The sequence below is a fragment of the Typopeltis vanoorti genome, chromosome 4 (genome assembly GCF_054136105.1).
Source record: "Typopeltis vanoorti isolate ZY-2024b chromosome 4, IOZ_Tvanoo_1.0, whole genome shotgun sequence".
NCBI classification, from domain to species: domain Eukaryota; kingdom Metazoa; phylum Arthropoda; class Arachnida; order Uropygi; family Thelyphonidae; genus Typopeltis; species Typopeltis vanoorti.
The window spans coordinates 87236550-87264033 of NC_143552.1; the positions used below are offsets into that span (position 1 = coordinate 87236550).

The 27484-nt window shown below is 34.8% G+C and overlaps 1 protein-coding gene across 2 annotated transcripts in view; it reads right to left on the reverse strand.

The window, feature by feature from the left end:
- IntS9 (integrator complex subunit 9) overlaps positions 1 to 27484 on the reverse strand; it is a 405017-nt gene that overhangs the window by 273646 nt on the left and 103887 nt on the right. For both annotated transcript variants that reach the window (XM_090391326.1, XM_090391327.1), the window contains exons 5-7: positions 26673 to 26812; positions 16480 to 16566; positions 3911 to 4031 (exon numbers count right to left, since the gene is read on the reverse strand). In XM_090391326.1, the coding sequence (XP_090247452.1) occupies positions 3911 to 4031; positions 16480 to 16566; positions 26673 to 26812 (348 nt within the window). The remainder of the gene's footprint in view (positions 1 to 3910; positions 4032 to 16479; positions 16567 to 26672; positions 26813 to 27484) is intronic.

Consider the following 27484-nt stretch of genomic DNA (forward strand, 5'->3'; position numbering starts at 1 on the left):
AAAGTAGATACCCAACAGGGTGCACCACGAGAAGGTGAGGATTGGACATTAGGTCAGAAGCCCTGGTCGGTTCTCCGCATTCCTTTAAAGGCTATGTGGAGGTCTCCTCTCAGTTATACAGCTTTGACCCTTAAGCACCCCTAAGTATAACATAAATGTAGATTATCTCATATGGCTGTTCTTGACATTTCAAGGACATTGGAATGGAATGGAAAGCTTCAAGGACATTGAAGCTTTCTTACCAAGCTGCATCTTATGATCTGTCTTCACTTCTTTGCAGTTGAAGTTGTCAATTTCCTCTCTGTAATTCATTGAAAGTTATGTTGGATGGTTTTTTCCTCTCTTTGGATTTCATTGCCATATTATGTATAGTTTAGGGCTCTGTGCTTTTTTTGTCCACACTCTTCCTTTTATACATTAGTGGTTTTTCTCTAATCTCCAGTCCTATCCATAGTTAGGTTGTTAACAAGTACACTCCATTTGCCATCATCATCATCATCGTCATTCAACAAACCCTGCATGCTCAAATAATTCAAAACTGTGTTTTTGAGTGTGTTAGCACAATCTTAACATTGTATTCCTGAAGATGTCTCTGTGACTGAGATGAAATATCGAAACAATTAAACCTGTTGTTTAATTATTTCTGTGCTGTTATTATTCCATTAAGACGTAACATGAATGTTAACCAGCATCTAAGCCTAAATACCTAAATACTGATTTATTGAGATCATCTACACTTTTCCAAGGCTTATGTTCAGGATGGATAACATTTGTTAAGAGTTTGTTAAACTCTGAACAAGCGTTTTAATGCTTGTTTGTTAAAACAAAATCTGCTGAACAAGAATGGCGAAATCTATACTGATGATCATTAATCAACTAGTGAAACTCCAGGCTGTGAAATTGGCTGTGATGACCTTCTTCACTATTTTCAAGAGTTAGACAATGAGACAATAATTTGATGGATGACTCTCATCTCCAACTTGCAGAAGGAAGTTCTATGCTATTAAGCAGATATCAGATGAGTACACAACTTGTTTAAGTGAGTGTTGATTTCGAAGTGCAGATTTAGAGTCAAATTCAAGAGATACTATCTGGACTAGGACTTATTGGTATCCAGACTGAGGACAAAATCAGAAAAAATGATACAGCAAGCTGATTATGAGGGGGGGGGGATGATTTTCTCGTTGGCCTATAGAAAAGCTGTAAGATAAGAACAGTGCCAAGAAGTCCACCTTATTAGGGTAATGTTCCCATGGTATGGAAAAGAATGGCAGAAGTTGCAAACAATAGCCTTATGGAGGAATGAGAAGAAGAAAAAAAAAACGCATCCCATTTCAGAAGTGTTTTCTTCATTTGGCCCTTTCCAAGTCTGATCAGGATTTGTTGATATGTTGGTATCTCTTTCAGCATGATCTGTGAAATGGAAGAAAATTTGAATTATGAGGGTGATCTGAAAAGTTCTCGGCCTTGACCATAGATGGCAACACTATCAGCAAGATTTTTTTTTTCCAAGTTGGTACATCTGTCATAAGCATCCATGTGAAATTGCAAGTCATTCTATCAAGCTGTCTGAAGCAAAAGTGTTGTATGTATCCCTTGAAGTGGATAAAATTGAGTATCACATGGTATAAAATTCTTTGCAAAAGAAGGCTTAACGCTTGCTCACAGCAGATCAAAAATGCCCTCGCATGAAAATCTCTGAATAATGCTTGTAGTGTTTTAACAAGAATAAAACTGATTTTGTGCATCGATTTATGGATTCACCATTACACACCAGAATCCAAATAGCAGTCAAAACAGGGGACAGAAGCTGATTGTTCAGCACCAAAGTCAGTTCCATCAGCAGGAAAGGTCATGGCATCTGTGTTTTAGGATGTTCAAGGAATTTTGTTTATTAATTATCTTGAAAAGGGTAAAACAATAACTGGGGAAACTAGATGAAAAAATTGGTGAGAAAAGAACTGGTTTGCAGAAGAAAAAAATCATCTTTCATCAGGACAATGCACTTGCCAACAAAGGTATTTGGCAATGGGAAAATTAAGGGATCTGCACTATGAATTGTTGGAACATCCACTCTATTCCCCAGATTTGGCTCCCTCTGACTTCTATCTCTTCCCAAAATTAAAATTCTTCCTCACAGGTCAGCATTTTTCTTCAAATCAAGAGGTGATTGGCTGTAGAGGGGTATTTTGCAGATCTTACTGAGAACCACTACAGGGATGGGATAATGACACTGGAGCATCGCTGGAATAAATGTTTTAGTCTTAAGGGAGATTATGTTGAAAAATAAAAATAATTTTGAAATTATAAATTAGTTTTTTCATTTTAGGTCAAGAACTTTTCAGACCACCCTTGTACAACACTGAAGTCTCCAAAAACAATGAACTTATTAATACCATGGATAATAAGAATGAAAAATTATTCTTCAGTGATAGGTAATCAGAGAGGTCAGAGTGATTATTTGGAATTATAAGGGCAGTAAAATCAACAAATAAAGCACCAAAGTATGGCAAAGTTTTGAAAAAATTCAGACAGGATGAATCAAAGCAGATTGCAGTATGGTTGCTGCTTTTCTAATCGTCACATTCAGATAAGTACCTAGGTCATTATGGATTATTTGATGCCTGAATATTCATTTCTGAATGGTGTAGCAAGGCAGAAGCATCAATACAGTCTCAACAGCTGCCTTAATACTTGTGTTCTAGTGGCCCCATTATAAGGGCAATCATACTGTAACAGCATGAAAGCAACTCTCGCTAGTACTGCCTTTCAGCATGTAAGGTGCAAACAGTATTGCTGTGGTAGCCAGATAGGATTCTGACAAAGTCATAAATAATCCCATGTTTCCATATCACAATGAAATCTAGGTGAAAAATCTGAGCACAATAGTTCATGTGTGAGCTGACCAATGTTCTGTCCTTGTCACTGTACTCATCATAGTAACAGTGAAATGTGCAGTCTTTCCACCATTTACAAGATGCTCTCTAAACTTTAGTCTAATATAAATTATCACTTCATCAGATCTCGTCCACTTCATGAAGTACAATTCCACCAATATGCAAAGCATTATACCTCTGCACTCCAAAATTCAATACCTTGTCACTTATCAATATTAAAACTACATACACTCTATCCTCCACATATGCTTCATATCTTCCTGAAGTGGATTAACATCAACAATGCTCCTTATAATTCTCCCCAACTTTGCATCATCAGCAAGCAACTGAAGATCCCCAGTCAATCCACATGAAATATCATTGACAAACAAGTTAAGCAGCAGGGGATCCAAGAATAAATCCTTAGGGCACACCACTGGTTACCTTCCTTTTTAAGACACCAACTCCATCATACACAACTTACTAGTATCATTCAAAGAACCAATCTATCTATCTATCTAATTTATTATTCATTCCCATTTTCATTCTCTGCAGCTTATACACAAAACTTTCAAGAAGTAATTTATTATTCATTCCCATTCTCTGCAGCTTATATACAAAACTTTCAAGAAGTAATCTATCAAATGGCTTTGCAAATTCCAAAAGCATCACTGTGTATGATCTACCTTATCCAACACATTTTTCACCTTATCATAAAATGCAAGCAGAGACCATAAAGAATTCTATGTCCATATATATAACTACAGATATATAGACTGGTCTATAATTGGAAACTTCTGTTCTATAAGAAGAATATTATATTTGCTATCTTTGACATCTATTTTTTGAATAAGCTCTCTCTCTCTCTCTCTCAAGAAGTATAAGTAGATGACATGGCATCCACATGAATTCTGAAAGTTAAATTTTATAATTTATTTATACATGTAGTGTATTCATCTATTATTAGTTCTATATATTATAAATAGCATATATATTCTCTTTTCAATGAAAATTCATATGTAATAAGATCTTACCAATTTTTCTGAAAAAGCTACAATTTTAACTTTTGCCAAACTGCTGCCGACTTCCTTAAATGAGTATACTTGTTTCCAAGATGTTGGTCTTATAGCATCAGATAAAGGGACAGGTAAGCTTCTGAAAAACAATAAAATGTAATCCCAAAATGAAAAGAAAAAACTGTAAATTATTAAATAAAAAAAATATATATATATGATAAAAAAAAAGGATACTGCATCTAACGTTTCTCTTTTTAGATCTTATCTAGATCTAATGCATAAATTATCTGTTTTTAAATTATATTTAAAAACAGGACATTGTCTGTGGAGTACAATATAAGGATATTTCTTCGAGCATATCTCTGGGCTTCAGCACCTTGTAGAGTCTCCATAGCTCAGTCAGTATAAACGAAGCCCTTTGGTCAGAAACACCTGGGTTTTCCATCCATGATGTGAGGAACCTTTATCTAGTCTCTTTCAACTAAAGGTGAGTAAGCCAGTCTCATATGGAGGTAGAGGGTTTTCATCCCTCAGAACAGGCAAACCGGCCCATGAACACATACTTAATCCCTCAGAGGGCTCAACCAGTCCTAAGGGACAGTTGAGGAACAGGGCGAACTCCATACGAATAAAAAAAAGCACCTTGCAAATTTGTTTTAATAACTAGTTTGTGATGAATATGAAAAAGTTAAGATCATCTGGAGTATAACACTTGCAATGTAATGTAAACAAGTATGGAATCCAAGATATAAAAAAGCACATTTCACAATAGCATTCCTTTACTGTAATTATCACAGCAACTGAACCCAGAGCTGTTTTGTTTTTGCATTATACAGTTTTTAGTGCCATTTGTAGCATATAATTTTGTATCATTTCAGGTCTCAGCAGCCTTGGTCATACTGCCACTAGTTATGTAGCACATATGATGACTTTCTATAAACGAACAGTAAGCAACTTGAAAGACATGGGACTAACATCAAGTAGTAAGGATTATGTGTTTGTAGTTCATGTTGAATTTTTTTAACAGTTTTAATTCACAACACAAGACAATAATAAGAAAAAAATAATATATTTACTTAGCTGCTCATGTTTCACTAGTTTTGTACCTAGTATCTTCAAAGCACAAACAGTTCGATTGATTGATTGATTGATTCACCTCGTCCATCCCATTGGGATGGATAGACTCCCCCAATGAGGGGCTTACGACGAATTTTTAATGCAAGTGGTTCGTCACTCCTTGTGGTATTCCCTAAGGGCAGTATTCATGACTGTAAATCCATGTGTGTGTGTTCACAGGGCCAGTTTGTGTTCTTGGGGGATGAAAAACCCTGAGTTTCTGGATGAAAAAAAACCCTAACTCCATATGAGACCGGCTAACTCACCTTTAATTGAAAGAAACCAGATAAAGGTTCCTCACATGGGAATCGAACCCAGGTCTTTCCGACAAAAGGGCTTCGTCTATACCGACTGCGCTACAGAGGCTCTACAAATAGTCTGTCAGTACACAAACAGCAACAATTAGTTAATAAGAGAAACAGTTTAAAATTGTAACAGACAACACAAAGATCTGAAGTCCTTACTGGTGCCATCTATTGTTGTATTTCTATAAATTCCTATTCTCTCATCTTGTATGCTTTCTCCTCCTCCTCCTCCAATATACATCTTCATATATGAAATTACCTATAATCAGAATCCTACTTGTAGTCATAAAATGTGTCTATGCAGTTCATGCTCCTCTTCAGATGACTCTGGCCTGCAGTGGCATCCAACTGTATTTATTTTGTTGTATTTTGTCCTGTTAGCATATACCCCACAGCCACAAATCTACTGTTAATATTTCAAAGATGAAATATTAACACATTATTTCTTCTGTTCTTGAGGTCAGAAAATGGTGTTGCTGTTAATGTAAGTTTACTTAAGAGAGAGAGAGAGAGAGAAAGAAAGAGAGAGAGAGAGTGTATAACCAGTAAAAGGTAATGAACTATTTAAAAGAAATGTGACTAAGGTGTCTATGAAAGGAAAACAGTTACTGATGTAATAAGAAATATTCAACCTTCAGTATAGAAAACTCATTAGGGACCACCCAAATATTTTGCTGTCATGAACATCCTATAAGACAGTACTATTCATTTGGACTTTGGTCAGGAGACCATTTGGTAGTTTGTTATAAATGAATAAGTTGTTAGAATGGTATTTACTATAATGCAAATCAATATATAATATAATTTAAAATGATAAATAAATATGAGGATATTAGACATCCATCATCAGCATTTTATAGCCAAATAGAAGAAACAGATTTTCAAAATTTACCAGAGAGTTCATGAGAATAAACCTTTGACAAAGGAGTTGCCTTGGGTTGCACTATTTAAAAGATAAACTCTGTCTAGGAATCTGTATAATCATCTTTTAGTGTACTGATTAGGTTTCACTGATCTGACAGCTCTTTTGAACTATTGGTTCTAATCAGAGACCAGGCAAAGAACCCTCCTATTCATACCAGAGTGGTCCCATGTCAGAGTTATATTCTTCATAAATGTACTCTTGGTGTGTGTGTGTGTGTGTGTGTGTGTGTGTGTGTGTGTGTGTGTGTGTGTGTGTGTGTGTGTGTGTGTGTGTGTGTGTGTGAGAGAGAGAGAGAGAGACTAAAATATAGAGACTAAAAGGCTTCAATTTAAGTAATGCAGCCCAAGGCAACTAACTCCTCTACCAAAGGTTTATTCTCATTATGTTTCTTTTATATAGCTATAAATTAAAGATACCAAGAAATTATATACTTGGTTTAACCTCCCTACAGGCATGGACAAATAGTGAGACCAAATTGCACTTCTTATCCATTTTATTCAATGGGTGTTACAGAATCGTATTCAGATTTAGTTGGACATCTAGAGACGTCATGGCCGGTTGGTGGGGGGGACTTCACATCATTTGCCTAAGTATCCCATAATAAAAAAAGCACATATCCTTATGGGGTATGTATAATACTATGCATTATGAGGATGGTCACTACAAAGACCAGTTTCGAACTTTATTATTATTATCATTATTATTTGACACCTCCAGGGAGTCCAAAGACTCATCGAGGGAGGGCACCTGCTCTACAACTCTGTCTCCACCACTGAAATCCACCAGCTGACTCCACCAATGCCATCTACTGCCGACTACTACCACTAGTATTTTCAGACAATCACAAACATCCATGCTCATGGCAGGATTCAAACCTGCAGCCTTTTGCCTGGAGAGCAGATATGCTAACCACTCTGCCAGCCAGGCTGGCAAAAAGTTATTGAGATGAAAAAGTAAAACGTTGCTCATCATAGGCCTAGAGTAGTTAGTATAGGGGTGCAAGAGAGCCTGATAGCATTAGGAGAAAGAACGACAGATAGATAGCATGAGAGATAAAGAAAAAGCCTGAGCTCTTTTATATGCTCATATAGCCAAAGGCTATCAGTTTTCCTTTTTCACCAATCTCATATAGATGAACAACCAAAAGACTAATTGAAACTAAAGCACAAAGATGACTGCCGATGATACCCAGGTGGTTAGCCTTATCTGGGTTAACTGCCTTGAGTTGGCCTTCTCTGCCTGGGATTGTTCTCCAGTCATCCCTGCAATTGACTAGAAGACCACATTGAATTAAGAGGATGAAACTATTTAAAAACCTCTCATAGCAAGAAGAGACAGAATTTTATCTCTCCCTGGTGAATATTGCATAATGTGGGTGGTCTACACTACCTAGTGATAAATTTGATATCTCCTAGAATGCTTCTAAATACAAAAATCATCTGACTGAACAATAAAATTTCCACAATACAATATTATAAAGCAATTGGATGTCACATTGCTGGTTTTCAAATCCATGGTTCTTTCTAACCTTCCATAAATGGTATTTTGATTCATTAATTATAAAAATCAAAATTCTCTTTCCATTGCTGACAGGTGGTGGGTATTGTAAAAAAATAACCTGTTCTGTTGTAAGTAATGGAATGCCCAACACATTACATAATCTGTTCCAAATAGGGCAAGAGCTGTGGAATGCATGTTCTACTATTTCCAATCGGTTACAAATGCCATAGAATGGATCTGAGATGTTAAAGTATCTCCATTTGATGATATCGACTGGAATGCAGCTATATGCAATTCTCTAAGGCAAGATCTCTTCCTGTTAAGGTACCTTTGGAACTTCATCAAGTTATGAAACAAAATATTGTTGTTCATACCTAACTATGGAACTTTGTGGCGAAAGAGATTAAAGATTTCTTTGTACCAAATTTTACTTTTTTTTAATAGAACAAATATCAATTCCAGAGTGTTGTAGTATTCAGGAACAGTCTCAGCTTTTGGACCTGTATAATCATTAACTCCAAACAGGGGAAGACGAAAACCCAGATAGTTCCAGAGAAGGTCTGCACATGTGTGATCAGTCTGCAGTATTTTATGAATTTGAGAAGCTGTACTGCTTAAATAGCAGAATTTTAAGACTGGAAGACCAAATCCTCCAAGCTTCTTTGATAGTTGAAGAAATTCCTTTTAACTTCTTGGTATCAACTGGAGCAAAAAAATTGCAGAAGTTTACTATATAATTGCTTTTCTTCGGCTTCTGTGATGTCTGTAATATTTATTATGTACAACTAAGCAGGAAAGATTATCGTTTTGAGTACTATGGCTTTAGATGAAAAGGAGAGTGGCCCTATTTTCCGGTCTTCTAACATTTCAAAGTTCTTGGACTGGTAATATTAGGTAAGTGGATAAGGGAATTCCAAGTATAATGAGGGGTTCTTTTTTTTTAGGGGTTAGTCCGAAAGGAATGCCTACAAGATCCCACTTATCATAAACTTTTAATTTTGTATTGTCTGCATTAATAATTAACCACTGCTTTTGTAGGCATTCCTTTCAGACTAACTCCTAAAAAAGAACCCCTGAAAATCTCTGAACAGTGCTTGGAGCGTTTTAACAAGAATTAAACTGGCATCGATTTATTACTATGGATGACACTTGGATTCACCAACACACACACACACACACACACACACACACACACACACACACACACACACACACACACACACACACAGACAGACAGACACACACACCAGAATCCAAACAGAATCCAAAATGTCAAAACAGTGGACAGAAGCTGGTTGTTCAGCACCAAAGAAGACAAAGTTGACTCCATAGGCAGGAAAGGTCATGTCAATGGTGTTTTGGGATGCTAATGGTATTTTGTTTATTAATTATCTTGAAAAGGGTAAAACAATAACCGGGGATATTATTGCAGTCTTTCAACCAGCCTAGAAGAAAAAATTTGTGAGAAAAGACCCATTTGCAGAAGAAAAAAAATCGTTTTCTACCCTATTCCCCAGATTTGGCTCCCTCTGACTTCTATCTCTTCCCAAAACTAAAAATCTTCCTCGCTGGTCAGCGTTTTTCTTCGAATCACGAGGTGATTGCGGCTGTAGAGGGATATTTTGCAGATCTCACTGAGAACCACTACAGGGATGGGATAATGGCGTTGGAGCACTGCTGGATAAAATGTATTAGTGTTAAGGGAGATTATGTTGAAAAATAAAAATAATTTTGAAATTATAAATTTGTTTCTTCATTGTTAGGCCGAGAACTTTTCAGATCACCCTCGTATATATGGATTCATTATCCTTCAAAGTTCCCACTACATCATCAGTATATGCTAATACTTAATTTTCCTTTATAGTTGAAGGAAATGTTATTCCTTGCACAGCATGTGTATTGTTGACTTCCTGTAAGAAAGGTTCAAGAACCAATGCAAAGAGCAGTGGACCGAGACGGCAACCTTGCTTGACTCCTTTTCAAATTTTTACCGGATCTGACAGCAACCAATTAACTAGGAGGTGGGTAGTTGAATTGGCATAGGCTCCTTTGATAACTGATAGCAGTTTTTTAACTACAGTTAACTACACCAATTTGCTGGAGGATGTGGAATAGAAAGGGATGCCAGACATTATCAAATGCTTGAGTGAGGTCTATTGATAGCACTGCCATTGACTGCTTTTTTTCGTGTTAAATGAGTGGATTAGATCACGTAGCAGAAACAGATTAAATTCTACTGCTCCACCTGGTACTCCATACACCTGTGTGCTTTTAATTATGTATCTCATTCCCACTTTGAGCCTGTTACTGATAATGCAGAAAAATATCTTGTAGTCAGTATAGAGATAGAGAAATAGTATTTTATTTTAGTATTTAAGTCTCCTTAATCAGCTGGAGACCTATTTCCAACTGATTAAGGTGTGATCTCTATTAGGTTTAGGAATGAGGATAGTTCATGCTTAAGAATTTATGGAAACACAACACACATGTTAAAATAATTACTTAATATTAGGAAAGTAACAACTGAAGTTTCGACCCCTGTATTGAGGCCATCATCAAAGAAATACATATGTATATGCACTTTAAAAAGGTAAAATGAATCTAAGCTGCTTATTAATCTTTTATCTAGCCTGACCTCTAGTGGAAAAAAAAAAATTTAATAATATTAAAAAATTTTAAATAAAATAAAGTTAAAAAAAAAAGTAAATATAAAAATAAATTAAAAACAGAACTACATTATATATTTCTAAAGTCCTCTTGTATTGAGATATCCTTTTGGACTTGTCTAGTGCTAGAAGAGTTGTAGATGGGTCCTCCACATCCTTGGAATGATTAGTCCATCATTTTTGTTCAGGTTTTGACTGTGTTTTAGCATTTCACAGGCATCTTTAAATTTTCTCTCAAACCAGGTTTTGGTGCAGTGTAGAGACTTGGTGCCTTTCCAGTCAGTTCTGCAGATGTTTGGAGTGCGTGGTCTGATAGGCCTATTTTTCATAATGGAGGTATTTAATGTGTCGTTTGTGTTCATCTTTTCTGATGGAGACAGTGAGTCCTATTTCCCCTATGTAGGGTAGGTTATATGTACATTGGATTTTGTAAACCCCTGGATGAGCTAGGTGTGGAAGTGGATCTTCGGAAGAACTGAATAAATTTCTTAATTTTGTCGGGGGTTTGAAGGTAGTCTTGATGTATTTATGCACTGTTCTGTCTATTTTTTCTGAGATGCCTCTAACATATTATTATTATTATTATGGGCAGCTCCAAGGAGTCCTTAGACTCATCGAGGGAGGCCCAATATCATGTCAAGAACAACTATTCAACATTCACACAGTATCTATCATACTTCACCTTGAACTCATTTACAGTCATGGCACCCACAACAGACTCTGGCAACTTATTCCAATCATTTACCATTCTCCAAGTAAAAAACCTAGTTCTAACACCCTTGCTAACCACACTCTTACCAAGCTTCCATGGATGGCCCCTAGTCCTCCCACTACCAGTCCTATTCTCAAAAATATCTTCTGAATTAATCTTATAGAAATCCTTCAGTAATTTGAATGTCTCAATCATATCACCCCTTTTCTGCCTATCAACCAATTTCTGCAGCCACAAATCTTCAACCTGTTCTCATAAGGTTCATTCCATATAGTATGGCATTCTTATAATCATTTTTGTTTTTAGTGGTATTTTTATGGAGAATTCTTGTGAATTGTTTTTTTATTATAGCCATTTTTTACAAATGTATGGTTAATGATTTCAAATTCTTGGTTCAGAGATTGCTCATTTGAGCAAATAGTTAGTGCTCTGTGTTTGAAGGTGCTTATGACTCCTAGTTTGTGTTGGGTGGTGGTATGAATTTTTGTGTATGTACTGGCCTGTGTGTGTAGGTTTGCATTAGACCGAGAAGGAGAGAGAGCCTGAGGGTAGATGTGTGATGAGTGTGTCTAGAAGAGGAAGAGAGTTGTTTTCGATTTCAGTAGCGAATTGGACACATTTGTGTTGTTTGTTCAGATGGCTAAGGAATGCATTTAATGTTTTGTAGCCGTGGGGCCAAATGGCAAAACCAGAGCAAAGTACATGGACAAAGAGGGCTGTGATGTAGGCAGAAATATGTTCTGTAGGAGAATAATAGTATACTGATCGAGACATTGGCGAAAAGAGCAGTTATGTCAAAGCTGACTAATTAATCTTGGTCGTTGAGTGTGATGTTTTCAATTTTGTTTATAAAATGTTGTGTATTTTTTTTATTTACAGGATAGTATGGCTTGCTACAAATTCACTTGGTATGTGTCCTGATGAGAGAAAGGAATTAAATAGTGTTATTTCAACCTTTATTGAGGTCTTATCAGTGGGAGCCAGACCAAGAGGTGATACCAAGGTTGAAGTAATGCAGAAGTCACATTTTCATATACGAGTTGCCAAAAGGTGTCACACCTTATTATTAAAATATTTTGGATTAAAGATGCCAGACATTATCAAATGCTTGAGTAAGGTCTACTGATAGCACTGCCATCGACTGCTTTTTTTCGTGTTAACTAAATGGATTAGATCATGTAGCAGAAATAGATTAAATTCTACTGCTCGACCTGGTACTCCATACACCTGTGTGCTTTTAATTATGTATCGCATTCCCACTTTGAGCCTGTTATTGATAATGCAGAAAAATATCTTGTAGTCAGTATTAGATAGAGAAATAGGTCTCCAGCTGCTGATTAAGGTGTGATCTCTATTAGGTTTAGGAATGAGGATAGTATGGCTTGCTACAAATTCACTTGGTATGTGTCCTGATGAGAGAAAGGAATTAAATAATGTTATTGCCAGCAAAGGTTGGTCGACTAATAGAACCTCTGCTATTAATGGCTCAGGCAAAAAAGTTAAGCAAGTTTGAGCGTGGTTAGTAGTTGGACGGGATTCAATCGTTCGGTGCTGTTGGCACACTCTCTCTTGATGAGTCTTGGACTCCCTGGAGGTGTCACATAATAATAATAATAACAATAATAATTTCAACCTTATTGAGCCTCATCAGTGGGAGTCAGACCCAGAGGTGATGCCAAGGTTGAAGTAATGCAGAAGTCATATTTTCATATACAAGTTGCCAAAAGGTGTCACACCTTATTATTATAATGCTCTGGATTAGAGATAGATAGTTGTTGAAAGTTTTTCCGCTTGGTTATACTATAAATTAAAGATACCAAGAAATTATATATTGGTTTAATCCTTTATCCAAGTGTAAGCAAACAAGTTTGCACCTGAACTATTTTCAGGAGCTGGGGAAACTTGGATAAAGGATTAAACCAAGTATATAATCTCTTGGTATATTGGTATCCAAGTGTCAGCAAACAAGTTTGCGCCTGAACTATTTTCAGGACTGGGGCAACTTAGATAAAGGATTAAACCATGTATATAATTTCTTGGTATCTTTAATTTATAGTATAACCAAGTGGAAAAACTTCCAACAACTATCTCTAATCCAAAGTACTGTAATAATAAGGTGATATACCTTTTGTAACTCGTATATGAAAATATGACTTCTGCATTACTTCAAACTTGGTATCATTTCTGAGTCTGGCTCCCACTGATGAAATCTCAATAAAGGTTGAAACTGGTCTGGGTAGTGATCCTTCTCATAATGCACAGCATTATACATACCTGTAAGGATATGTGCTTTGCATTATGGGATACTAAGGCAAGTTATGCGAAGTCATAAGCTTCTATATACAAGTTGCCCCAGTCTTGAAAATAGTTTAGGCACAAACTTGTTTGCTTACACTTGGATAAAGCATTAAACCAAGTATATAATTTCTTGGTATCTTTAATTTATAGCATAGCCAAGTGGGAAAACTCACAACTACTATATAACTATAATATTATGACAATGCATAACATCCTCATTAAATATGATCAACCTTGCCAAACTGAAGCCTTTTAGGCTCCATACTTTAGTATTACACTTATGTACCTACCAACAGTTCATTTATAAAGAATATAACTATCTGACATGGACTAGAATTCATATGAGAGTTTTTGCTTGGTCTCTGATGAGAAGAACCAACAGTTTGCAACAGCTGTCAGCCAGTGAATCATCCTAATCAGTGCTCTAATGAAATATGAGTATATTTCATTAGAGGTTCTGAAATATGAGTATAGATTCTCTTGGGCAAAGTTTGTTGCCTTTTAAATAGTGTAAGCCAAGGAAACACCTATGCTGAAGTTTTATTCTCATGAACTTTATGGTCAAGTTCAAAACATTTGTTTCTTCTGACTACAAAATACTAATATCCTCATCAAATATTACCAACCTTACCAATTTGCCAATATCAACCTGGTCAAATAAATACTAAAATATTTTCTATATTTTAGTATTTACTAAATAAATATAATCTTAACACCACTCTTAAAAATGCATCAAACTAGCATACTCATCCTTTTCCTTAGGACAAACTCCATCCTCTGACACATCCAGGAATGCATGAAATGCCTGATGCCTACAACTACTTGCATCTGACTAGAAGAACATAAGAAATGTACATGCTACCAATATTATAGCAAGTAATAATTTTCAAACTAGACACTGGACACCTTCACAAGAATGAAATTAAGGATATGTACTGTACATACATCACCAAAACCATCATAAGTCAGGCTATTTCTGGAATTAGCATCAGTAATTATGAAGCAATGAAGTACTTCCCAAATTGCATCATGTATGGCTGCGTTAATTTCCTAAAAATTTGAGAGATAGTAATTTTAAGATCATCTTCAACCTAAAAGCTATTAACTATTTTTAATCCAGCTACAAATCATGTAGAGTGTGGCTTGTTTTGTCTGTCACAATTTCAAATTATTTCCACAGTTACTTGATTGCTAGTGCCTTGAGTACTATGATAATTGCTTTCTGTGCTCTGAAGATGTTAGTTCAAAATGAGGTAAAATATCAGTAGTTAAATAAATTACTTTGTTCTTTATGGTATTGCAAGTTAACATTGTTAGTATTACAATTTTTCATATTAATTATTTATTATCTTCATTTCACCCAGCCATATTTTACTCATTAAAATCCTAAATTTATTTCCTCCAACATGTTTGAAAATCTACTGCTTTGTAGCCCCCACCTTTGTGCTACATTTTAAAATTGTAAAACTTATTTTGGGTGAATAAAGATTTCTTTGTGAATAAAAGAAGAAATTTTGAATGAAATAAACCAAATGAACTTGTCTGAGACACCTGGTTATGATGAACTTTCTACTGAACTGTAGAATAAGATGGCATAGCAGCCATCAATTTCCTGCTTCAACTTTTCTAACCAAATACTGTATATGGGTGAAATTCCAGATGACTGGAAGACAGGCATGATAATACCAATTTTCAAAGAGAGAGATAAACAAATGTGAAAATTATAGGCCCATAACACTGCTAAGTTACAGCTACAAACTCTTCACATGCATTATACAAAATAGAATCTAAACTTTAATAAATGAGACAATTGGAGAAAATCAAGCAGCCTTCAGACCTAGGAGGGTAACTATTAGACCATATTTTCACAGTTAATCACCTGGCTATAACTTACAACTTACCTATATACTGCAGTTGTATTGACTTCAATACAAGCATTTGATTTCATTGACAGGAACAAAATGATAAACATCTTAAAATCTACAATGTTACATGACATCATCTTAAAATCAGTAACTGACATTAGATTTGGAAATACGAGCCTTTATTATGAATTATTAGAAAGATATCAAAGCAACTGTCAAATTTAATAAAATAAAAACAGACAAATTCAAAGTAGAAAAAGGAGTCATGCAAAGCTACCCACTCTTACCAAATTTATTTACTATCTGTAGGCATAGGTTTCTGTGGTTTAGCAGTTCAAAAGAAAGATGTCGGTATTGTGACCACATGTTTATTAAGATAAATAAAGATAAACAAACCCAACAAGTTTTGTATGTCGTTTGACTTACATCTTCAAGGATTAAAGGTAACTAAAAGTTTAAATGCAAGAAATGAGAAATTACTCAAAATAGTCCATTAGATGTTGTTATGGCAGTCTAACTGAACAGTCTAACACAACCGTCTAACTGAATAGTCTAACACAGTAACAGTAAAATACAGACTTAACAAAGTGTGGTCTAGTATGAATAAATTAAACAAAATATGGAAAAATACCACCATTTCAAAAAACCTCCAACTAAAACTATAAACCATTATTATACCTTCAGCAACATATGGAGCCAAAACATGGAGACTCAATCAGAAAGAAATACAGAAAATCAGAGTATTCGAAATGAAATGCTTAAAAAAATAAATAAACAAGACTCACTGGTCAGAATACGAAATAAATGAGCAAGTCAAACACAAATTAAACCATAGAAAAGATATCATAGTAATCCTTAAATAGTAATTAAGATAGTTTAGACACCTCCAGAGAATCCTCTCAGCAATTACCAAATATAACCTTGAATGAAATTACTGGAGGAATAAGGTTAAGAGGCAGACCAAAAACAAAATTGGTTGCAGCGTTTGAAGGAAAAGTCACAATTATAATGCTTCAGAGAGATGACAAAAATGGCCAGAGATAGAGCTGGATGGCAAAGATTTCTTACTCATAAGGGATTCAAATCCATCATCTGACAGATGAGAAAGAAGAAAAAAAAGAAATATGTCTTCTTCTTCCTCTCTCTCTCTCTCTGATTTAAAAATAACATCTTTCAAACAAAGTGTTATTACTGACTTACTTCAAAGTTTCTGTCTGTTTCCACTTAGTTGCTAATTTAACCTTTGGAGTCTGCTCAATGTAAGTTACAAGCTCTTCCATGAATTGTCTGAAAAATTTAAATTATTATTAAAAAACTATTGATGAATTTACATCTTCATCAGAAAATAAGGTTTATCTCATTAAATGAAAGCGTAATGAAAAATCTCAACAATATAAAGTGGACACATTTTTAAAGTAAACTAGGAAATAAAAAGAATGAATCTGGTATGACCATATGGAATTTAAATATTTCTTACTGACACTATGGCATACTTTAGGAATATTAAGATTATTAACAAAATTAATACATATAAAAGCAGAGCAAGTCTTATAACATTAAAACATCAGCAGATTCACTGTTAAAAAGTGCTAGTTAATATTGTTTCCCAAATCATGTGCATGCTTCAAGTGTTGATCTGTGCTACACAATGTCCATTATAACATAGTTCTGTGAATCTTAGGGCTTTTTATAAAAGTAGAACAAATATGATTTAGGATGAAGCCTTGATTTTTGTTGCATTTAGTTATGTCATCTCTGAAGTTATATGAACCTGTGAACATGATCAGTGAACTCAATATGTGATATTTTTGTATGGTTTCCAGACCATTTGTTTCTTATGTGGTATGATAGGCAGGATCTCATTTGTATGTTCTCTCTTTCTCAATGTCCTTGAATTATTTCTTCTTGTATATTTTTTCCTGGCTGTCCAGCATAGCATGTTAAATGAGCAGAATATTTTATATATACCTAGTTTCCTGAGAAGCAGATGAGGTTGCTTAAGAGCTTACAGTATTGAGGAATTTTCCACAAGTGTAAAATCTACTTTAAGGTCATGTTATTTCAGCACTGCAACTATTTCATCTATGATATTTCTGATGTACAGGAGAACGACCACACGTCTGTAGTTTTTATTTCTGACTGTTAAAGGAGTCACAGAGAAGTTACGTTTTCTTGCTTTGCAATATTCCTTGCTGGTTACTTGATACAAGACCTAAAATTCACAGATGGATATATTCTCAGCATAGGATCAATAATGAAGCATGAACATCATATGTGAAACATGATCTCAACTATCACTTTTTAACAGTGATTCTATTAATACTGTTTAACATTTTAAGATAGATTCTAACTTACATGTGCTTAATTTGTTAACCTTCATATTTGTGAACAAGTACACTAAAGTGCAAGGGAAATTAAGTAAAAAAACATTTAATTCTGTGTTGCCATGCTGCATTATTTCAATAGTATCAATAGCCACTGGAGATATTCTTCAAAGTGAATGTTTATGTGTTCAGCTTGTATTAAGAAAATTCCTGAGAATGATATGCATTTATTTCAATTTAAGACAAATCTTTTCCTTCTGGTATCCAAATTTAAGTGGTCATCAAGGAATTTACAACAATCTAGTATTGACAAAATCTTAACACTATCAAGAAGTCCACAATGCAATCGCACATAGCAGAGCAAAGAAGAATTTTATTTTAGTTCTGTAATGTTAATGCATAAATTCTTCAGCAGGATACAGTTGTTGCCATTCACAGCAGAAAACCAACATATTCACCCCTTGAAGATGTGACACAGAATCTTGTCCAAATTTGAAATCGACATACAGTGCTTTTATTTTGTACATTAATTTAATTTGCAGCATTTCACCACAGAATACTGGGTGTGATCCCTGTTTCAACTATAAAGACTATGTTATATAGCCTTCTGGCATTACTTCTCAACCAGTGATATGCATATCCTTGGAAGTGTGTGAGGCTAGTTTACTGAACAACATGATGGCAATTTAAACAGGTTTTTCTAGTTGATCTTTCAAGTTATCAAACAATGAATTATTATTTCGTCAGTTATTTCTAGCTGATTTCTTAATGCAGATTCTGATTCAACATTATTCATTGGAACAAATTTGTTCCAATGACAATGCTCTTACTGATGAAGTCACTCACTTATGTCACACCATCTTAGCCAATGGCTATGATCCCTATTAGATAGAAAAAAAATATTAAATGCTCTCCACTGAAGTGGCCATTGACTACTACACAAGACTACAGCAAAACTGTTGCCATCCCTTACATTCAAGGCACATCTGAAAAGATATCTAGAGTGCTTAATAAATATCAGCTATGCACCATATTTAAAGCAATTGGAAGAACAGGGAAACGTACCATTCAATTGGAAAAGACCTGGGTTCAATTCTCGTCATGACGAGGGGAATCCTTATATGGGCTTTTTCAGTTGACAGAGGTAGCAGGGTTTTTTCCTCCCAGAAACTTGGGTTTTTCATCCTGCATACAGACAAATCGAACATGTAATTTATAGACCAAAAATACTGTTGGTGGTGATGACAGGCAGTAGATGGCATTGATGGTAGTAGTGTCATAGTAGGAGAATTAAGTAGTAGTGGAGAGGGTAGGATGTATTTGGCACAGTAGAGTGCTCTCCTACAATGAGCCCATAATAATAATAAAGCATATGTCACATTGGCAACTCTCATCCATTCACATAAGAACAAACTCTCTTTATCACATCCAGGAGTTTATGAAGTGACCTTTTCTTGTGACCCAGCTTAATGTTGTTTTTGGGATCAACAGAAGCTTTAAAACATAATCCAAACCTCAAAAGTATAGCTGTATAAATTTAAAAAAATCTGGTAGACAGCCATTTTAAGATATTAATACTTGTTTTCTCTCTTTTTCCAACATAGATTTGGTACTGTTATACCAAATTGTTGTTGTTGTTTCGCATACTGTGACAAACTGTTTTTGTGCTCTGAAGATGCTGGATATAATACCAGCAAATAAGTTAAATATTAATTATTTGCTTATCATTCTGTGTTGTTATCATTCTGTGTTGTTAGACCCTACTTCTTTGTCAGGCAGATGATAGCCTATATTTCCACTTTTCAGAAAGAAAGAAAATCCACACAAGACTTTACATTCATGCTCTTTCATACCACCATCTTTATCAAAAATCTGGCACTATTAGGATTTTGTATATTGGGCTGACTCTTTGTGTTCTACTGAAGAGGTGCTATCACAAGAAATAAATTAGCCACTTTCCTGACTAATTTGATTAACAAGGGTGTGAGAACGAGGTGTTTTGCCAAGTCATATGATAACAAGGGTATAACAACTATTAGGCTATTTTGTTACTTCCTCCCAGGGTAGTGGTCCAACAACATTATCATGCCTTACATTAATGGTTCTGAAAGAAAAGCCTTCACGTATCCTTTTACCGTATTAACAAGATTTTTAAGATTCTGCAAAGGATAATCTTCCACCTTTAGCCTATCCCAGTGTTTATCAAATTCCCCTGCATTGTGGGTTATTATAGTTCAGCCAAACTAGTGGATCTGTAGCATACTGTTTGTTATGATGAACAGTATGCTTCAACTCAACATCACAAATGTTGTTCATATTCAGTTACATGAGCTGGAACAGTCTGGACTTGCAGAACATGCCATCTCTGCTGAATATTGTAGAGATGTTCAGCAGAGATGGCATGCTCTTTTTCCAAAAGTACCTTAGCCCTTTGGAAAAAGACTAGGGTACACAAAATGGTAAGAATTCATACAGAATTCGAACAAAGAAAGTTGTGAAGCCTTCTTCACACCAAATTGGAACAGAAATAATGGACTGAAGTTATACCTCTTATAGCATATAGTTCATATATCCTGCAATGTTCAATAATTTTTCTTCTTCTTCTTTGAGTGCCATCTCCTATCGGAGGTCGGCGACCACCTTGGCAAATTTTGAGCGATTCTCAGCTATTCTGAGCAGTCTCTCAGAGTTCATACCAGTCCACTGTCTGATATCTGCCAGCCAAGATTTTCTTCGTCTTCCTTGTCCTCTTCTTTCATTTATCTTCCCTTTTATAATCAATTGAAGTATCTTATATTTTTCATTACGAAGTAGGTGACCAAGATATGCAGTTTTCCTTCTTTTTATGGTATCTAAAAGTTCACGTGATTTCTCCATTTGTTTCAGTACTTCCTGATTGGACGTTCTTGCTGTCCATGGGATTTTTAACATTCGTCTGTATAACCACATCTCAAAGGCTTCAAGTCTTTTTATTGATGTTGTCTTCAAGGTCCACGTTTCTGCACCGCACAGCAGTACAGACCATACATAGCATTTAACCATACGTACTCTAAGCTCTAAGTTTAAACTGCGGTTACACAGTGTTGATTTCATCAAGAGAAGATTTTTTCTTGCCATTTCAATTCTAACTTTTATTTCCATTTCTGGATTGCAATCTTCATTTAACCAGCATCCGAGATATTTAAACTTTGCCACTCTTTCTATTTGTTTCCTATTTAAAGAAAGTGCTAAATTAAGAATTGGTTTCTTACTTATGACCATGAATTTAGTTTTGGTGATATTTATTTTTAATTCCATTTTTTCGCTCTCTGCATTTATTAGCTCCAAAAGATTTTGAAGATCCTGAATATTGTCAGCCAGAAGAGCTGTATCATCAGCATATCGGATATTACTGATGATTTCACCATTTACACTAATCCCTTCCTTTTTTCCTTCCAAGACTTTTTGAAATATGGCTTCTGAGTAGATGTTAAAAAGATGAGGTGACAGCACACATCCTTGCCTTACTCCTCGTTTGATGTTAATGGAGTCTGTAATAATGTCATCAACTTGAACAGATGCCTTTTGGTTCCAATATAAGTTTTCAATGATCCTGATGTCTTTACCATCTAATCCAATTCTTTTTAATAGTACAATCATTTTAGCATGTTGGACTTTGTCAAATGCTTTCTCGAAGTCGATGAAGCAAATGAATATTACCTTGTTTTGGTCAATACATTTTTGAAATAAGATCTGAGAACAGAAAAGGGCCTCTCTTGTTCCCAAGCCATTTCTAAAGCCGAATTGGGTATCACTGATAGTGTCTTCACATTTTCTGTATATTCTTTTTTGAATTATTTTCAGAAACATTTTGAGAACGTGACTCATTAGGCTGATCATTCTATAGTCATTACAAGTTTTCGCATTTGCTTTTTTAGGTAGCATGATGAAGGTCGACTGTAACCAGTCTTGAGGGATTATGCCTGTATCGTAGATCTTATTAAATAGCTTTACTAATATGTTAATGTTGTCACCTTCTAATAACTTTACTATTTCTGCCAGTATTCTATCTGGTCCTAGGGATTTACCATTTTTAGCTGAGTTCAATGCACATTCTATCTCTGATTTTAGAATGCATGGACCTTCCATATGTTCATAAGTATTTTCTGGGTTCTGTCTGTCATCAGTAAAGAGTTCTATATATTTCACCCATTCTTGTATTTTGGCATCCTTTTTGGATATAATTTCTCCCTTTTTGTTTCGAAGGATACAGAATTGTTTTTTCTTATATATACCTGAGGTCTCTTTCATCTTTTTGTGTAGATTAAAATTGTCATGTTTTTCCTGTAGAATTTCTATTTCTTTACATTTTTCATTCATCCAGATTTCTTTTGCTTTTTTGATCTTATGTTTAATCATTTTCTGAACCTCTGTATATTTTGTTGAATTATGATTTTTATATGATCTGCGTTGATCCATGAGAGAAAGAATTTCATCAGTCATCCAATCTTTCTTTTTTACTGCTCTATTAAGACATAAGGTATTGGTACATTTCTCTATGAAGACAGATTTCAATTTGTCCCACGATTCATCAACCCTCATGATGTCATCACTCTTGATTCAGATCTTGACTCAATTTGCTTCTTATCTCTGTGTATTTTAATTTTCCCAAATCAAACCTTTTTTGTTGATGTTTCTTAAGCATAGCTTTCAGTCTAAGTTGTAACTCTGCCACCAGTAGGTTATGATCAGAAGCAATATCTGCACTAGGATAGGTTTTTGTAATCTTTATAGAACTTCGAAATCGTTGATTAATTAGTAAGTAATCAATTTGGTTTCTGACTATATTCCCATTATTATCCTGTGGTGATCGCCAAGTATACAATCTTCGAGGTGGTAGCTTAAACCATGTGTTTGTGATTATTAGCTCCTCTTCCTGGCAGAATTGAAAAAGACGGTCACCTCTCTCATTTCTTGTGCCCAGTCCATGTTCGCCAACTACATCTCCACTTCTACCTTTCCCAACTTTAGCAATGAAATCACCCATGACTATGTTAATATCATGCTTTTTTGTATTTTTCATTAGTTCTTTTAATTGATCATAAAATTCTTCAATCTCAGTATCACTCTTGTCAGCAGTAGGGAAATAGACTTGTATAAGATTAACATCTAGTGGTTGTCCTTTCAGTTTTAATAACATCATCCTATCTGAGTAAGGGATGAAGCTCAACAGTGACTTATTGATCTCTTTGTTTATTATTATTCCAACTCCGTTTTGATGGTTGTTTTCACAACTTCCAGAGTGATACATTGTCATGTCATTGACTTGAGTTTTGCCTGATCCTGGCCACCTAACTTCACTCATTCCTAAAATTCCAATTTCAAGTCTTTTCATTTCTTGGATAGCATTTCTTAGCTTACCTGCTTCATACAAGGTTCTGACATTCCAGGTTCCTATATTTGTTTTAAACACAATAATATATTTGTTTTAAAATTATGCATTTATGTATTTTAGACTATGCCACTATGTCATTTGCACACAGCCCACATTTTCATTGTTCTGGTAATCTCTTCTTCTAGTTTAATTTAAAGGCTACACTGAGAATGCTCTTGATATACTTGAGCAAATATTTTATGATAAATTATTAGGCAAGTTATTACACTGTTATTATTTAATTAATTATGTCAGCTTATGATCCTAACTATCATACTATGTGATTATGTACATAAAGTGTTCTTCAAACATACACAGAAAGGCCTAGATGTTGGCAATTAATCATCTTATGTTTAAACTCAATACCATAAGAACAAAATAAGTAACATTTATGACTAATACTTTGTCAGATTTCAAACCAGCATCTTAGGAGAACAAAACCTTATCACAGTAACAATGCACATTCATATAGTAGTTGAAGCAATTCAAAATTGTAATGGACAAGAGAATTATGCTCTTTTATTCTTTTTAATCAACATTATTTGGATAAAAAGAAGTTTATAATTGTTAAGTTGGAATTGGGTCTTAAAATGACTGTGCCAAATTTTTGATAAACTAATGCAGCTATACTTGAGATTTGAAGAGCTTCGTAGCTGTTGCTAACTACAAAAATGGTTTTTCTCTCAAACTTTGAAACAACTTCTGTGCAGCACTATAAAATATTATGTGGTGCTTCATATCCCCACCACAAAAACATAAAAGACTACAGCAACATTATTATCTATATAATGTTCCTGCCTGCCTAGTTGGCTAAGTGGTTAGTGTATCTGTTCTCCAGCCAAAAGGCTGTCAGTTCGAATCCTACTGTGGGCATGGATGTTTGTTGTGATTATCTGCGAAAATACTAGTGATGGTGGTGGGCAGTAGATAGCATTGGTGTAGATGATGCAGTTCACTGTAGTTGGTGGAGTGAGTGGCAGAGATGGAGAGTTGTAGAGTAGGTGCCCCTCCCTCGATGAGTCCTTGGACCCCCCCCCCAACCCATAGGTGTCATGTAATAATAATAATAATATATCTTGAGTACAGTGCTGCATGAAGTCAGCACTCTCTCTCTCTCTCTCTCTCTCTCCCAACCATTTTGGGGACATTCATTTTAAGAAAGATTCCATCCTAACACTGTCAACTTGTTTTTTCCAACACTAGAGGGTTTCAAATAGGATGTTGGTTCTTTTGTCCATTACAATTTTAAACTGCATCCACTACTAATGGTTTGAAATTTTGTAAAAATATTAGCAGCTTAATAAACAATCTTATTTTGTTATTGTAATCTTATGTTTATACTATTTATGTGGTAGGATATACAATCAGATTGCATAGTCAATGTTTCCAATAATATGCAAATACAATTCAGTTAAAATACCATAGAAAAAGGTAATTTCACATTAAAAAAGGCAAAGGCAGCATAATGACATTTTACATTTGGTGAGAAAAATCTAGTTTTGAATCCCATCACAAAAGTAAGGAACACTTTGAAACATTTTCTAGGCCTTTATAACTGAAGGATTTTTCTGCCAGGAATGAAGATTTCCTCACCTTTAACAGAGATTAGTCAACTGAACAACCAATGACCACTCACAGAAAAATACATGGACTGATAATTAGTAAAAATGACCTAATAAAGAATTTCATTAAATTTTAATAACATGAATGTTTTTTTGCTATCCTGTTATGATCATATTAAAGAAACTAAGGTTTTAGTCAAAAATTATCACATAATTCCTATTTATAATCATGTTGCCTAATTGAATATCAAGCATTTAGATTTGTGACAAATTCTGTGAGTGTTAGCATTAAGTTGTGCAATTATGACGCCATCTTCTTCATAAAAAGTTCTCATGAGAGCCTTATTTATATTAAGTTACATGTATATTATTTAATATTATGTTTATATGTTTATATAATTTTATGCTAATCTTCCCAATGAAAGAGTGTTTTTCATGTTATTTACATATGTATAGTTATATTATATTAACCAAAAACAAGTTTCTTAAATTTATAATTTTAACTGCTAATCAAAATTAATCAAAAGGGGAAAAAATGCAGATTAAATTCCCAATTAAAAGGAAAAAAAACTTTGAAATAAGTAAACATTTTGAGTAATCACAATTTTAGCTTATCTCAAAAAGATAAGAGTTGCCAGTTGCCTGGAATGTGTTACACTGACATACTGGGCAACTGTCAGCTCTAAGGAAACAACCCTCTGAATATTATCATATAATGACTAAATTGAATAACTGTTGTAATAGATATGGTATGAAGGTCAGCAATAAAAAGACAAAGACAATGAGATAGACAGAATCATTGAAAATGCCAACTGTGTTATGAATGGAGAACCTGTGGAACAAGTAAAACATTTCAGCTACTTAGGCACGATTTTTAGTGAAGATGGTAAATTCAATATAGAAATAGACAACAGAATCAGCAAAGCTGGTATGGTGGGAAGTCAATTGAATAAATTCATATGAAATAAGAGAGAAATTAGTCGGAACACTAAATTAGCTGTATACAAGACAGTGTTCAAACCATTTAACTTATGGATCTGAGAGCTGGGTAAGAAGTAAAACACTTGACCAGAGACCGCAGATATGAGAGTCCTGAGAAAGATTAGAGGCATGAACAGATGGCATCGATGGCAATATCATATTAAAAACGAGGATATTAGGAAAGAACTTGACATTGTCAGCATCCAGGAATGTGTTAGTAGAGCTAATCTCAGATTATATGGTCACTTAAACAGAATGGGTGAAGAAAGATTAGCAAAACAAGTGTTCTCTGCCAGGTTGGCAGCAAAACGACCCAGAGGAAGACCAAGATATAGGTGGATTGATATGGTACAAAGTGCCTTAGACGATAGAATTATAAGATCTGATAATATTGGAGTCTTGACAAGTAACAGACTGATTTGGAGGAAAATTGTAGATAGGAAGTTAGTAATGATGTAATTTTTTTCATGTAGTACTATCATATCCTGTACACCTCTTGAGGGTAAATGGCAGGAATTTGATGATGTCAAGGGTGACAGTGACATGGTGACAAGGTTAAATTAGTCCCAATCTGAATCTAGAGCACCTTTGAAAAGTGAATGATGATGAGACCAACACATCTAATTTCACTACAAGAACTGACATCCATTTGGTGAGAAACAGTCAAAACATCAGTTCACTTATCAACATTCACGCAAAAATACAAAAATAAAGAGGAGTGTCATCAGTAACCAGATGGCCTACCACTGACACCATGATCCTTTATACTACCACTGTTGGCACACTGTTTCACAATCATAAGATACAAGTGGGGACATTCATTTTAAGAAAGATTCCATCCTAACACTGTCAAGTTGTTAGAAGTTGACAGTGTTAGGTCGACAGTTCAACTTGTTAGAAATTGACAGTTCACTGAATCATTGGAAGCATCCAACAATTCAGTGAACTAAGGATTGTGAAATATTCAAGTGCCTGTATAATCTTTACAATGTAAATTCATGCTGCACTGATATTTGTAAAACAAATCAATATCCATGAGTGCATGGAGAAGATGTCAGATAATAAAAAATGAAAAATTTTGTTTGTTGAAAGATTAAGAAACAAACTATTTACCTTCCAATCTGTAGAGTAGGCTCAGTGGCATAAACCACTCCTTTAAATCCTGTTCTTTCCGTAATATATGGAAGTGCCATCATATTATGATAATTTGAAATGAGAATGATATCTACTTCTGAAAAATCTATAATTCCATCCTAAATAAAAATGAGAAAATTTCAAGCATATGTTATACATTTCAAAATAATGCATGTTACAGGAATATGATTACTGAATTTCTCTAGGATAACATGCAGCTCTTCTTTGGTATATACTGAAGAGTTGAAAATTATTAGAATTTTTTCACAAATCCCTCTTTCAAATCATATGTTCTCACTAACTTCCATTATCAAGCAAGGAAATTTTTCAGGCCACTTCAGAATGCCAATAAACAGGATAGCAGGCTCATGTAGCAGGTTTCTTGGAGATGAGTAAGTAGTGAAGAGGATCCAGAGGCAAGTGACCAAGATGATGAGTGGTCTGTGGAATGCTCTCTATGATGATAGATTGAGAGTTTGTGGGTTGCAGAAGTTGGCTGTTTCAGCACTGGAAACTGAGTAAGAGTGTGGTTAGTAGAGATGTGAGGACCAGATTTTTCACTTGGAGAGTGGTGAATAAATGGAATGGGTTGCCAGAGTGAGTTGTGAGCACTAACTATGCAGCTGAGAAAAAGTTCTGCAAAGGTTGTTATATTTTTTAATATGTTTATCCTTTTTTTTTTCTGAAATTCTTTGTGGGCAGATTTATCTGAAACATTGGCAATAATATTTCAAAGTTCGAGTCAAGAATAGAATAGAACAGAAGGAAGAGAGTTCAGTGTGTAGAGATCT